Here is a 15,611-nt window from a genome sequence, read left to right on the forward strand (position 1 = left end):
TTGCAAGGGTGGCGCCCCCGGGGGGGGGGGGGGAGATTTTTTTTCTCTATACACGGTATATAAAAAATAAAACTCGGATGTGGTTCATCCGAGTGCCATGAAACTTTAGGGAGTAGATGAAAATACTCCCGAGAATATTTCTGCGAAAAAGAAAACTAAAGTTTCTTATGGGCGGCGCTATATAGGGTACAACTTTCGTCAATACACGGTTTGGAGCCCAGAGTTTTAGAGCGACTATGTTGTTGTGGTGATAGGGGATGTTATAGTATTTAATATAAATAAACAACTTCGCTATACTCCAATGACCGTTATTGTGTATTTTATCATAGAAAACAATTGTTGTGCTTTTCATTGTTTTACTTTCCGTGGCCACTCCGGTTGACTTCAATCAGGGGTAGAATGCGTTTTTTTTTAAAAATATTTTAATTCATGAAAAAATTATAAAATTATTTTATTCAAATTATACTCAACACATAATTATGAAAATGAGTTTAAATGATGGTTCCGAAAAGGCTTAATTTAAAAATAGTCAATTCAAAATAGACAGACGCAATGTAAACGATACAAATCAACAAATATATCAAGCTGTATTTAGGAAAGAAAATGCATTGAAAACGTGTGGGTTGAAACGTATATAAATTACTGCAATACGAGGTTAACATTTCAGCCTAATGCACATTTTTTTTCATTTTTTTTTCAAGCCATGTACAATATGAAATCACAAACACTCACATCTATATCTTATTTATTGTAAAACATATTTGTCTATCCAATTCTTAATGGTAACTAACCCTTTACAACTGTTTGTTTGATGTTCAGAATCTATCTAAATAAAAATATTTACTATATCAACTTGAACTTTCCTAACAGCTTGTTCAAAAACCAACAAATTTATTCTAAAAACGGATCGTTCTTTAACAGCCATTCAGCTGTTGGTCTAAGCTTAGATTCTCTTTGAAAAATCCTGTCTAAAAACGCTAGTACCAAACTAGAAGATGATTGAGGCAGTTGATATCTTGGTGGTGCACCAATCACGACAGTCTGTACGGGAATCTGTGGCGTCAGAAGTGACGAGTTTGGTGGTTTTCCTGTCAACATCTCTACAACTGTACAGCCAACGCTCCTGGAGATGGAAGCTGACAATGTATTTCCTAGACGTAATAATTAGTATAATTATGTTAAGACTATCATTTTAATATTAAAAACGAAGAACGTTAATTCAATGTACACATTAAGCAAACCAATTGTTGAACTATCAATGCAATGTATAGTAAATTATAATTTGTTTTTCTAATATCTTATCATAATAATTTTTATTTTACACATTTAAATAAAATTAAATGGTAAACTATCAATGTACTGTATAGTTACTAAATATTGTTTTTCTCGAAGCGCTTCCCTTTTCATTTTATTGGTATAAACATCTGACAACAGTCAAACAATAAATTATGAGCTCTAGCAAGAAATATGTTTGCATAGTTTATTGCGCAGAGACGACTTAGCAAGAACAAACTATGAATGTAATGTTTACTGACGTTGAGATTTGTGCCTAGTATAGTCTCTTATGCGCTTCTTGATATGTTGAAAGTAAATCGTGTATATTTTAATATACACACTGCTGTTTAGTGTTATAACCACATGTTACGTTGTATATTATTTCGATTTTTTAAAATGCATTAGCTAAGCATAAGAGTGATTTTGTGTATTACGACAATAATGCAGCTAATTTAAACAAATGCTGTGGTAGCGTAAACTGGAAAAATGTCATTTGCAATTATAATTTAGTCTAGATGCTAGGTAATGTCTTTTACAAGTTATCATAAATATCAGTGTCACAAACAATCTATCAAATCTAAACTATTTGCGCTAAGACCAGGTGTCCAATGTTTATTATGCTACACAGGATTACCATATATCAGCCCTACTAGTGTAGTTTGTGATCTTGCCGCCTTCAGAATAAATCACCTCTGGAGCCATATACCGAATTGTTCCTTTCTCTGTTTCCACTCCACTACCGTCAATAATTTCAGAGATTCCAAAATCTGTTATTTTTATGTTCATGTCGTCTACCATTAGAACGTTATTACCTGCAAAGATTTATATTCAACTCATTTCTGGAAAGATTATGATTATTATTTTACTGTAGCTATTTATTTGTATGTGCTCAAACATTCATGGCAGCTATTTAAATACAAGAAAAGTATTTATAAAAACCTTTAATGTCTCTATGTAAGATTTTATTTTGGTGTAAATAATCCACTCCTTGAAGTATTTGTATTGTAAAATGTCGAGTTAACTGCTCTTCCAATTTAATGTTTTTTGAGACGAAAGATGCCAGTGTTCCCTATAACAATTGCATTGATTTGTGATTATTGTTTTTATAAATGTCTATATTAAAGTAACACATTTGATGAAGATAGCCTTTTAAGGCTTTAAAAATGTAAGCTATGCAAAATGTAACTGATGTTTAGAATTTAATTGTTCATGAAGATAAATAGAAAAATTGCTTTTATTAGAGGAGTAATCATAAATAAATATAAATATGAATTTCGTATTTTTAGTGAGGCTTAAAAAATAATAAAACATTACGTTTTTTAAATATTCTAAGAAAATCAGAAAGGTATCTTCTAATTTTTGAAATCCGTGAAATTCAACAATCCTGTTATGTTTTAACTTGAAGAGAATCATCGCTTCATTAGTAAATACGTCCTGGCGATAGACGAAAATATAGAAATGTAAATACCTAGTATGGTACAAAAACTAGAGTGAATAGCTCATATACCGAATTAAAACTGTCAGACTTATGATATGCATTGATATTCTACTTATACAGATTTAGCAAATTATTTAACATGCATTATACATTCAATTAAATTTTATAAAAATATCTGCTTACAAATGTTTATATTCAACTCACCTTATTTTTAAAATCAGAAATTTTTAACCGTTTTGCAACATATTTTTCTTCATCTGGTCGGTTAAGGTCCGTGACTAGGTGTACACTGCCAAATGCTCCTTCGCCCAACGCTTCTTCTTTTATTATGAATTGATTTGGGAAGTTTTCAGAGACCAAAATATCTACAAAATATAGATCGCTGTTCCAAACTTTTCGTTAAATCAATAGACTAAAATTTTTAACAAGTCAATTTTTCTTATTACACAATCATGTATTTATATAGAAATGTCAATATTGTATTCGTAGGTAGTAAGTAATAATATACTATTTATATGTTTTGGTTATTCTTCGCTTTTCTAATTGGCGATTGTCTATAAGTCTGACGACTAGTTCTTATAAGCTGTATTTATTTATGGTATAATCTTTCATTCACTCTTTAGTTCAGTCCTTATTTTATTAGACTCTTATATAGTATTAAACCTATTTTAAAAATAAATAAATCATTTGGCATTAAACTTTCAATTAATGATTAAAAAACAAGACTGAAATTATAGATTTGAACCTTGTTTCAATGGTAACATCCCAGTTGCATTTCCAGTTTTCCAAAGTATAGTGTTCAAAACTTTAGAAATGTCCTCGTTTTTGTTAGTGTTGAGCTTCATCAGAACATCTGCTAATTTGTCATTGCTTAAGATTTCGCGCAAAGTGTTAACTGTATCTGTCAAATCCTTCAGGACGCGTATAACTAACATTGTATCAAAACGCTCCTTTTGTTTTAGCATGTTGGTAAGTGTTTCTATTAAAGGCATAACCTGCAAAAATAATTTATTTTCAGTTTATTTTAATTCAAAGCTGAATTGTAACATGTGTTAAAATTCAATATTTTTTGTTATTGAAAAGATTTACTTTTTAGAGAAAAAAAAACATCAGTTTGTCTTTAAAACAGAGATTTCTTACTAATTACGGTGTAAATATGTTTTCGTTCAAAACAGCTAAATACAATCTAAAATAATAACAGGCAATACTTCAATAAATTTTTACTACTTTTTTGACCATGAAACATGTAGTATCAAATCAGAGCGTTATTCTACTTCATAGTAACAAAAATAAATTATAATTAATTTACCCTAGAATAACTTCCATCAAACTGTACTGTTCTTTTGATATTTTCAATAAACATCTCTCTATTATTCTTATCAGCATCTGGATATTAAAAAAATTATACTACATATATAAATAAATAAATAAATAAATAAATAATTATATATATATATATATATATATATATATATATATATATATATATATATATATATATATATATATATATATATGTATATGTATATGTATATGTATATGTATATGTATATGTATATGTATATGTATATGTATATGTATATGTATATATATATATGCATACATATATATATACATAAACATTTTAGTAATGCTAAAATTCATAAGCAGGTCTGATTATTCCTTCCTTAAAGAATGTGTCGGAAATGAGCTGGACAGAAGTCATTAAATCGCTGCATTTATGGATCAGTTGCGTGTTATTTTGTTTCTTAATTTAAAGCATAACGCGTGGATTCAATTTCTTGTATCTAAATTCTCGTCAAAAATAATTGCTCGTTCAACTGTGTATATACTAAAATTCAATTTACCTTTGAAAAATTCTGTAATGGTATTGTCTTCGCCTGCCCAAAGCAATAGTGTAATCATAAGCGAGATTAAAGGATTTTGAAACGAAATGTTCAAAAGTACCTTGAATCGAAGACATAAAAGTATATTTTAAATCCAGAAGATAAACATATGAACATATAATTATACATATGTATATATATATATATATATATATATATATATATATATATATATGTATATATATATATATATATATATATATATATATATATATATATATATATATATATATATATATATATATATATATATATATATATATACTGATATTTGAAGTAAACATGTTTTGTAAAGGGTTTTGACTTATTAAAAATCATATACCCTGCGCTCCGCAGTATTTGAGAATGTCTGAAATCACCAGTTAAAAGTCTATATAAAGATGTGGAAGTCTTGAGAAAATATAAACACAGAAGCAAACTCAAACATAACGGAAACATAAATACAAACGAAAATACTAACATAATCATAAACGCAAACTCAAATATGAGCGCAAACGTAACTGCAAAAATAAATAAAAACGCAAGCATAAACACAAACACAAAAATTAATGCAAAATCAAACAAAAACGCACACGCGAAGTTAATCAAAACATGGACACAAGCATAAACTCAAATATAAACGCAAAGGCAATATCAAACGGAAACATAAACATAAAAAATAAACGCAAATGTATGAACAAGCCTAACAGCGAAAACAAACTACAATTAAAACAATAACGCAATCGGAAACCAAAAAAAAAAAATCAAACACAAAAAACGCAAACAGAATCGGCTTTTATTCTGATATTGTTTAAAAACAATAATTATTAAGCAGTATATTAAGCAGGACAATACCCCCCCCCCCCCTCCCCATCCAGACATTTTTAACCCGACATCCCCCCGTATATAGGCCTACCCCCGGAGCAATTACTCCCTCTAAATTACCCACTTGTCATTTACCCCCTGAGGAATTACCCCCCCCCTTCCCATCCTCCAAAATAGAATTTCGATTCTAACTCCAACTCTATCTATATATATTATTCTCCTCTTCGAGCCGTTAGAAAACAAGCTGCAAACGCTCTCCCTACCTCCCCACCCCTACATGGTTTTAGTGAGCTGTGTTCACTCTAAATGTTTACAAGCAGAGCCAACGATTTTAAACGTAGGGGGGGGGGTTATGGTCCTTAACGAGTTACTTATAGTGTTTTAAAGAAATATTTTCAGTGTCAGCGTTGGTACTGTCGAATTCACAAATTATGAATTATTGAAAATTAGAAACAACTAAATAGCGGCGTATGTTATGCCGCGGGCCGGCTCGTACCTATATATTACCTAAATCCTAACCTTAAAACAAAGACAAAAATGCTAAGATTTTACTTCACCCTAAAGTTAACCCAAAATTTGACCCAACACTAGACATTGATATAACCCTAACCCTAATCCTAGCCATAATCACAACCCTAGTTGTAACACTAACCCTAAACCTAAGCCTAACCCTAGACCAAGTCCAAATTCAAACCCTAGCTCTAACCCTAGCAGAACCTTAATCTATGACTAGGGGGTAATGTCCTACTTGACGGAGGTAATTGAAAGGGGGGTAATTGGCAGGGGGTAATTATTCGGTGGTAATGACGGGGGGGGGAACGTCCGGGAGTTTATTGACGGGAGGGATGGGTAGTGACATGATCCCGTATATACAGTTTATAAAATAAATAAAAAATGTTAATGAAGATATCTTTGTTTTTTCAATGGGTCATCCATAAAAGACGTCACGCATTTTAGGACGATTTTTACCTCCCCCCTCCTCTCCGTCACACATCGTCAAAAAAAGCTAGCACCCCACCCCCTAAAATGAAGTCAAACCTCATTCTACAACTCTCTCAAACTAGTAGTTGAATTTTTCTTAAAACATCGATATTTTTCCAAAATCTTGTCATAACTGTCAACATAGATTATTTTGATCAATTCCTATTACAATTTATTAAAAAAAATACTTCTAAAACGCGAAATAACGTCTAAAATTGTTTTATACTATTGCTTTTTTATAATGCAAAAGTGTGACGTCGTACCATCTGAACCACCCCCGCCCCCGCTCACGATCACACACTGTCACAAATATACGCACACCCCTCCTCCCTACGAGTGCGATATATATTTTTGATTTTTTTTTCAAACAAAGTTATAATCTTTTATGAAAGGTAATACAATCAGTTAGATTGTGTTCTTTGTACGGTAGGTATATTAAAACGATCAATTTTAAAATAAAAAATATTTTGAAAATGATCAATCTTGATTTTTCTAGACATCAATTTATATTTTGGTACAAAAATAAATACTTTAAAAATACTCCACATTGGCGATCAACTCGATTTTGATAATATTTGCATGTTCTACACACAAATATATACATATAGAGACATATAATTCACTTTAGCTGTATATATATATATATATATATATATATATATATATATATATATATATATATATATATATATATATATATATATAGGACTATATAAATACTGACTGGCCTGCTAGTCTTCATATATTCTTTTAATTCTCTTCTAGCTGCCATCGATTTTAACATGTTTAAAAAGACGTCTGTTATCCAATCTGATTCCATGCACTAAAAAAATAAAACAATTGTATATCCGTCCATCCGTCCATCCACATATATATATATATATATATATATATATATATATATATATATATATATATATATATATATATATATATATATATATATATATATATATATGCATTGTACGCATTTTATTGACATTTTCTCTTATATAATTTATGACTATTCTGTTTTAAATCCATTTTGTTATTTGTGATTCATTTGAAACACTAGAATTAGGGTCTGCTCATTTTTCTACTCCTCATATTGATTTGAAATGAATGTTCTGAGATATCGTGTTTGCTGTAGTTATTATTATGCATACATTTGTAGATGTACTAATTGTAGGCAAGTTTTAATTTTGTAATTTTTCTTAAAAATTCATTGTTTACCTGCACATTTTTGTGACAATTAAAATAGTCTGTGATTATCACCAGAAAATTACATTCCGCTAATCGCTAGAATAATAATAAAAGTAAAATAAAAAAATACGTTATAATATAGCAATTTAAATAATGTATAACATAAAGCAATTAAAGATTAATTGTGTTCATGTTTTACTTAGTTGCCGTCTAAGAAATTTGAAGGACTAACATACATTTAGGCTTTTTATAGTTTGCATAAGAGATTGTTTAATGCTTTTAAAACTGTATTCGAAGGGAGTTTTAAAATAAAAGCGGGATATCAAGGAAATGTTATATATAATTATATTATTTTGCACTCTAACATAGCATTGGGCTAATAAAATGTGCATGATTTATATTGATATATATGCATTTTTGTTACTTGTTTATTGTTATCGAATATAATTCGTTTACGAAACATCGTAGTCTTTACTAAAAACAAACAAAATATAATTACAGTAGCGAATGGCAAACTTAATTTGCAACCTTCCCATAGAAGAAGCAGTGAATCACGAACCAAATGGAATGAAAATCGTGACACGGTTATATTCAGAAGATTTGCTTTCCTTAAGCAATTCAGAGTTCTATCTGATGAATATATTTAATAAAAATAAAACAATTATAAATTTCGAATTTACTTGCTTTAATAAAATAATATTGACATTGGCATTGTGCGAATCAAATTTTCAAGTATAATGCCATCGTCATATATATATATATATATATATATATATATATATATATATATATATATATATATATATATATATATATGTGTGTGTGTGTAAGTGAACTCTACTACACAGGCAGCAAAAGAAATTTCACTTTCTTTACTAGATAAAATCGTGTTAAAACTGCTTGTTTGTGTAAATCGTCGTTTAGTTATTTTTAAAAAAATTAATAATACCTAAACGAAATAGTTAGGTGATACTTCTAAGATTTACATTCTATTATTTACTAATGGACGTGTAAATTGGCTTTCAATAAATTTAGTTAATCACACCTGGATAATTAAGATCCAGCAGCAGAGAAAAGAAAGTGTCCTGCTTATAATGGAACGTGTTGACTATTTCACAGTAACATTTAGTTACACTTTTTTGATAGACGAAAAAATGCAGCGGTTCAAAAGTTGTCATGTACAAGAACTCCTTTGTTGTAGTTTCCAAATTTTCAAACAGCTCCTGACATTTTGATTTCTAGATGTAGTTTACATGAAAAATAGTTTCAAAAGAATTGAAAAGTTACCTTTCCCTGAAATAACCGTTAAGAAGTTTTACTTTGCTGTTGTGTTAGAATTTATAGAATTGTACTTATTAATTTCAATTTGTGACAACTTTGCGAAAATATGCTTACATTGAATATAGTTTTAAGTCTCTCAGTTATAATAAACGAAAAAATAGTGAAATTATTACCTTATTTAAAAGATTATTTGACACGATTTGTGCGTATGATGAGAGCGAGCTAATTAATATAAATAAAACAAGTTAATATACGAGATTGTCAAAATGGGAAAATATAAACAGTTAGGCTTCAATTGCCAAGACACTTTTAAATATTGGTATGTTACCTTTCTATGTCATTTAACCTGCGTCTGTCGTCCTCGTTCAATTCATTTTGAAATTCTTTCATCATATTAGCAAATACAACGGTGCTGGAGGCTGGGAAGGTTTATTACAATGTACATGAATCTAAATATTCAGCAATACACACAGACAATTTTATATAATAATATACACATGAATGTATGTATATAAAAGTAATGTATATATGTGTGTGTGTCTGTTTGTATGTATGCATTACTGGGGAGGTTTCTGCAGAAAACAAATCATCAAAATTCGCAGGGTGGCGCCCCGGCAGGGCGCGATTTGTTTTTCTCTATATCAGTTATATACAAAATAAAAGTCGATTGCGGTTTTACACTGTTCATCCGATCGCCATCAATCTTTAAAGAATTGATTAGAACACTCCAGGGGATGTTTCTGTAAAACAACCTTTTTTTTAAATTTCGCAAGTGTGGTTAGAATACTTCCGGGAAGTGTTCTATTAACAAAATAACTAAAATTTGATATGAGTGGCTAAGTTAGCAATTGGCATCCGTTAATCGTGCGTCCTGCATAGCGGGTAAGAGGTACTAATATATTCAGAGTTAAAACTTCAACATGCGCCCAGTAGCTTGCACGTCCCGAAGCACCCATCCGATCTCCACGAAACTTTGGGGAGTTGATTACATCACTAACATAGGGGCCATAGTGCTCACATGATAACCCAGAGCGCCACATAGCATCCTGAAACAATCATACAGATTTCGTCATTTGGTAAAGTTACACAAATCAACAGGCTGGCTTTTTTTCTTGACACGTAGAAAAAAATTATTTAAGGTGTTATCAACAATAAGTGTGACTGATGCAATTTCTTATCATTACAAATTGTGTAATTTTAGAAGCTCAATCTTTATAACTAACTGTTTGGGCTTTTTTACAGATAAAAGGAAACTACCCAGTTAATAATCTAGCATTTGTTAATTTTTCTGATTATTAAAAAATATATTTTACTTTCCCTCAGCGGCCCATGTGAGCCTTTGGGGTCGATACTGAAATTTTGTTCGCAGCCTAATGTTTTTTTGCGCAGAAACCTCCCCAGGAGTTTTCTCAACATCTTCCTAAGGTTTCATGGCGATCGTGTGAACTGCCACTGCAATTCACTTTTAATATTTGTATATACCTTATACAGTGAAAAATCGCACCCTGCCGTGGCGCCGCCTTTGCGAAATTAAAAATGATTTTTTAAAAGAACCCTTACCTAGAGCGTTCTAATCAATTCATCAAAGTTTCATGGCAATCGGATAAAAGATGTAGTAATGCATAAAAGACAAACAAACAAACAAACAAACAAACAAACAAACAAACAAACAAACAAACAAACAAACAAACAAGCAAACAAACACTCAAACAAACAAACAAACAAACAAACAAACAAACAAACAAACAAACAAACAAACAAACAAACAAACAAACAAAAATACATTGATGTATATATAGATAGATAGATAGATACCTATTCATGTGTACATTTAATAAGACTTAAAAAAGTACATTAAACTCGTGTATACTTACATTGTTTTTGCAATTCGGATTTCAGACATTCTTGTAAGCACCAACAAATCCGTGGGATAATATGTATCTCTTTTGTTAGATCATAATAACCAGCTATTCTATGAAACGAATTCAGCAAAATGTCTACTACATTTCCCTGACCACACTCGAATGCACTAAAAAAGACTTCCATTAGGAAAATGAAAAGTTTGTTGTATATAACGGATTTTTCTCTTTGGGTTAACTGATTATGAACATATGTTTTAGTAGCGTGTGTTTCAGTGTTTGTATTAATTGCTCCTTCTAGAGCCTTTTCAATAACGTGACTAATCAGGACGTTGACACACTTTAAATGTCCTTGGCGTGCTGCTAGATTTGTGGAATCCCTACCGTGTCTGTCAATACGACTTAGACAACAACCCGCATCTATTAGAAGCTTGAGACAATCTTCATGCCCATTGTGAGCTGCAAACATCAAAGCATCCCATCCATCTTGAACAATATGATTCCCATCACACCCATGATCGAGAAGATATTCTACGCATTTCGCATTCCCATTACGTGATGCTAGAATTAGCGCATCACATCCAAACTGGTCCAGTGTGTTTATATCACATCCTCTATTTAGTAACAACTCAACAATTTTATAGTCCCCGTTACTTGATGCTCGCAGTAAAACATTCCAGCCGTCTGATTTGATTTCGTTCACATCACAACCAGCATCAAGAAGCAACTCTACGCATTTGTCATGTCCATTACTGGATGCTAGCATTAATGCATCCCACCTATCCAATTTTGATTTATTTACATCGGATCCATGCTTGATTAATAAATCTGCACACTTATCATAACCCTTCATAGAGGCTAACATTAAGGCATTCCATCCTTTCTGATCCGTCCTGTTCACATCACTACCTTTATTTAGAAGCTGCTCAACGCATTTCTCATACCCTTTTGCGGAAGCCAGCATCAAGGAATCAAACCCATCTTTATCAACTATATTAACACAGCTCCCTTTGGATAGAAGTAGCTCAACGCACCTTTCGCTCCCTCTAATGGTGGCTAAATGAAGAGAATTCCATCCTTGTTTGTTGCATCTATTAACGTCACTTCCTTTATTTAGCAGCAATTCTACACATGCTTCATGCCCGTTACGTGATGCCAACATCAATGCGTCATTTCCGTCATAATTTTTCAAATTAACATCACTTCCCTGACTGAGCAGAATTGCAACTAACGCATCATTCCCATCGTTAGATGCCTTCATTAAAGCATCCCAGCCTTCACGGTAAACATCTCGCGTAGTATTATTTCTTCTGTGGTTAAATCCAAAAATGGTTCTAACTTTAACAAACCTCGACAAAAATACTCCCATTATAAAATCACCAATTGACTTGTAATTAATGTAATGTAATTAGATGCAATCCTTAATTTAAGTGTAAAAACAAAAACCGGTTTCTCTCAAAGCAAAAATACTAAAAGTTCGAAATGAAATAAACGACAGAGTATTAGTAATAATATGAGTAGTCTTTAAAATTATGCTAATCCAAAAATAAAAAGGAAACATGTGCATCAAATTACAATATTAATGGCATTAAGCTTTAAACTTAATACAATTAAACTACCACACACAGCCTAAGAAATACATACTTCACAACACAAATGAACAAAAGAACATGCTTTCTGTGAACATATAAACTCAATTTGGTAAATCAACTCTGTTGATATCACAAAAAAAAGAACTAGGCCAAAAAACTAACACTTTTAACATTACATCGCTCTTATCAGTAAATTTTCCCCTGGATCAAATATAACCTAAATACTGCACGTTTGCCATACTAAAGATAACCGTCATAAGGTTCAACAATTTGTGTGCATTGCAATGCTACGACATTTGAAACGGATGTTTATATTTGCATTTGATAAAGCATTACAAAACGACGTCGTAAGGTTCACTGTACCAAAAGCAGGACAGAGATTTAAAATGAAACATCAAAAAATATTTCCGTTGTACTGTACCGTACTGTACCGTACTGCACCGTACTGTACCGTACTGTACCGTACTGTACCGTACTGTACCGTACTGCACCGTACTGCACCGTACTGTACCGTACTGTACCGTACTGTACCGTCCTGCACCGTACTGCACCGTACTGTACCGTACTGTACCGTACTGTACCGTACTGTACCGTACTGTGCCGTACCTCACTGTACCGTACTGTACCGTACTGTACCGCACTGTACCGTACTGTACCGTACTGTACCGTACTGTACCGTACTGTACCGTACTGTACCGTACTGTACCGTACTGTACCGTACTGTACCTAACCTAACCTAACCTAACCTAACCTAACCTAACCTAACCTAACCTAACCTAACCTAACCTAACCTAACCTAACCTAACCTAACCTAACCTAACCTAACCTAACCTAACCTAACCTAACCTAACCTAGGCTAAGCTAAGCTAAGCTAAGCTAAGCTAAGCTAAGCTAAGCTAAGCTAAGCTAAGCTAAGCTAAGCTAAGCTAAGCTAAGCTAAGCTAAGCTAAGCTAAGCTAAGCTAAGCTAAGCTAAGCTAAGCTAAGCTAAGCTAAGCTAAGCTCAGCTAAGCTCAGCTAAGTTAAGCTAAGCTAAGCTAAGCTAACCTAACCTAACCTAACCTAACCTAACCTAACCTAACCGAACCGAACCGAACCTAACCTAACCAAACCAAACCAAACCAAACCAAACCAAACCTAACCTAACCTAACCTAACCTAACCTAACCTAACCTAACTAAACCAAACCAAACCTAACCTAACCTAACCTAACCTAACCTAACCTAACCTAACGTAACCTAACGTAACCTAACCTAACCTAACCTAACCTAACCTAACCTAACTTAACCTAACCTAACCTAGCCTAACCTAACCTAACCTAACCTAACCTAACCTAACCTAACCTAACCTAACCTAACCTAACTAAACCAAACCAAACCAAACCAAACTAAACCTAACCGAACCGAACCGAACCTAACCTAACCTAACCTAACCTAACCTAACCTAACCTAACCTAACCTAACCTAACCTAACCTAACCTAACCTAACCTAACATAACCTAACCTAACCTAACCTAACCTATCCTATCCTATCCTAACCTAACCTAACCTAACCTAACCTAACCTAACCTAACCTAACCTAACCTAACCTATCCTACCCTACCCTACCCTATCCTAACCTAACCTAACCTAACCTAACCTAACCTAACCTAACCTAACCTAACCTAACCTAACCTAACCTATCCTATCCTATCCTATCCTAACCTAACCTAACCTATCCAAGACATTTGTGGCATATAATAATTAGCATATATCTGGCAGCCTTTACTTTTACTGACGTGAGTCAGGCTCCCATCAAGAAGGGTTAACGATGGAACGTATTGGCCACAAACGGGAAACGTTTATGGAGATATAGTGTTTATAGTACAATTAACGAAATTGTAACTTACAAACTACATCAATGAAGTGAGGTAACCAGCACACAAAAATGTGCGTTAAAATTAAAATAGAGTATTGCTTAATCGATAACATTATTTCTTAAATTACTCAAATAGATTTAACGCTAATACAAGCCAGATACATAATACCTTTCTTCCCTAATTTGCATGCAACCTAAAGCAACTATTCTCGTTCGCGGTTATATATAACACTTTTATATTTGATGATTGAAATGTTTCTGATTTAAAATTCCTATCAGTTTTGATTTAAAATGTTTCAACAGTGACACATTAACATTTAATCTACCCATGTGCCTATAGATTCTAAAGAACTGTAGCAAACACCAATTCTTACCTGTCGACAAAAAATAATTACTTTTTTAATGAAGAATATAATGCAACATGATATTGTTAACTTAACATGATTACCTTTATTATTGTCAATATTCTAAGATTGGAAAGATTTAATTAATATAAGAACTCCAATGTCTACACATCTGTTTCAGAGGAAATAAAACACAACGTAATAACTACACACATACTGTAATGTTGTCATACATCCTGTTACTATCTGATCTCTAGCCCGACACAGGCGCTATAAAAGTTGAAGTCTCGCTCTGTTTAACACAGTACACCTTGCTACACAACAACTAGTGTCATCGGCCTAGTTTATGATGGCGTCACCAATTTTATAACAGTCACTCTACCTGGTGTGTTTGTATTCTAACGTTATAAAATATTTTGAAATATTTCTAAGCAGAGAGAAAGAGAGAGAGAGAGCGAAGGTAGACATATTACATATCAAGATATAATAATTTTCTTAATGTGGTTATTTCATGTCCCATAAGCCGTGTTATTAACCTTTTTTTACGGTGACAAATGATCTCAGGACAAATGATCGCAGAAAATTTATCTCAGACAAAATATCTCACGGACAAATGAACTCAGGATAAATGATCTCAAGGACAAATGATCTCACGGACAAAAAATACCAGGACAAAATATATCAGAACAAATTATACCATAGACAATTGATCTCATACAAAATATCTCAGACAAAATATCTCACAGCAAAAATTGTAATAGTGTATTTGATGACTATTGTTGATCTAAATATTTTTTTATTGACTGTCATACGGTTGCGTTTACTATGTTTAATATTGTTTATAGGTCTATATAATAATTGTGAGAAATGCTTACCGTATAAAATTATCATATTGCACAAAAGATTTTAAAATTAAGATTACTAATATACTATGCGAAGATTAAAGATCTTTTTCAATAGAAAGCGTAAGTGAGTTTGCCAAACATGAGACAATCCTACCATGTCAGGTGGACGAAACAAGATAAAAGGGAATGAAATAACAATGAAAACACTCATTCGTATCAAGGTGGCCGCCCGCTTTGCGAAAGACATCCACCCTCCATGGACAATAAAA

General features: G+C 32.2%; 1 protein-coding gene across 4 annotated transcripts; it reads right to left on the reverse strand.

Annotated features, from left to right (window-relative positions):
- Window positions 1–417: 417 nt before the first annotated feature.
- Window positions 418–14,727, reverse strand: LOC131944085 (uncharacterized). Of its 4 annotated transcripts, none has more exons than XM_059304588.1 (16): window positions 14,602–14,727; window positions 10,722–12,175; window positions 9,176–9,266; window positions 9,021–9,069; window positions 8,612–8,804; window positions 8,066–8,196; window positions 7,597–7,662; window positions 7,109–7,207; window positions 4,561–4,660; window positions 4,023–4,099; window positions 3,459–3,708; window positions 2,918–3,078; window positions 2,590–2,709; window positions 2,215–2,344; window positions 1,910–2,087; window positions 418–1,123 (listed from the first exon to the last, which is right to left on the reverse strand). In XM_059304588.1, the coding sequence occupies exons 2-16, from the start codon at window positions 12,073–12,075 to the stop codon at window positions 892–894; spliced, it is 3,231 nt and encodes a 1,076-aa protein (XP_059160571.1). In that variant the 5' UTR covers window positions 12,076–12,175; window positions 14,602–14,727; the 3' UTR covers window positions 418–891. The 4 variants fall into 4 exon arrangements, with proteins under 4 accessions (XP_059160571.1, XP_059160572.1, XP_059160573.1 ...); XM_059304589.1 differs by having other exon boundaries at window positions 14,528–14,727; XM_059304590.1 differs by lacking the exon at window positions 14,602–14,727 and adding an exon at window positions 12,351–12,409.
- Between the last annotated feature and the right edge of the window lie 884 nt (window positions 14,728–15,611).

This window comes from Physella acuta, unplaced genomic scaffold (assembly GCF_028476545.2).
Source record: "Physella acuta isolate Inbredline_101_S28 unplaced genomic scaffold, ASM2847654v3 ptg000481l, whole genome shotgun sequence".
Lineage (NCBI taxonomy): Eukaryota > Metazoa > Mollusca > Gastropoda > Physidae > Physella > Physella acuta.

Excerpts from the sequence above, each read along its gene's own strand:
- LOC131944085 (XM_059304588.1), bottom strand. The coding sequence starts at position 12,075 with ATGGGAGTATTTTTGTCGAGGTTTGTTAAAGTTAGAACCATTTTTGGA. Across the intron at positions 2,345-2,589 it reads TCTTAGAATATTTAAAAAAC|GGAACACTGGCATCTTTCGT; the intron begins GTAATGTTTTAT and ends CAATTGTTATAG. Across the intron at positions 2,088-2,214 it reads CTTACATAGAGACATTAAAG|GTAATAACGTTCTAATGGTA; the intron begins GTTTTTATAAAT and ends AAATCTTTGCAG.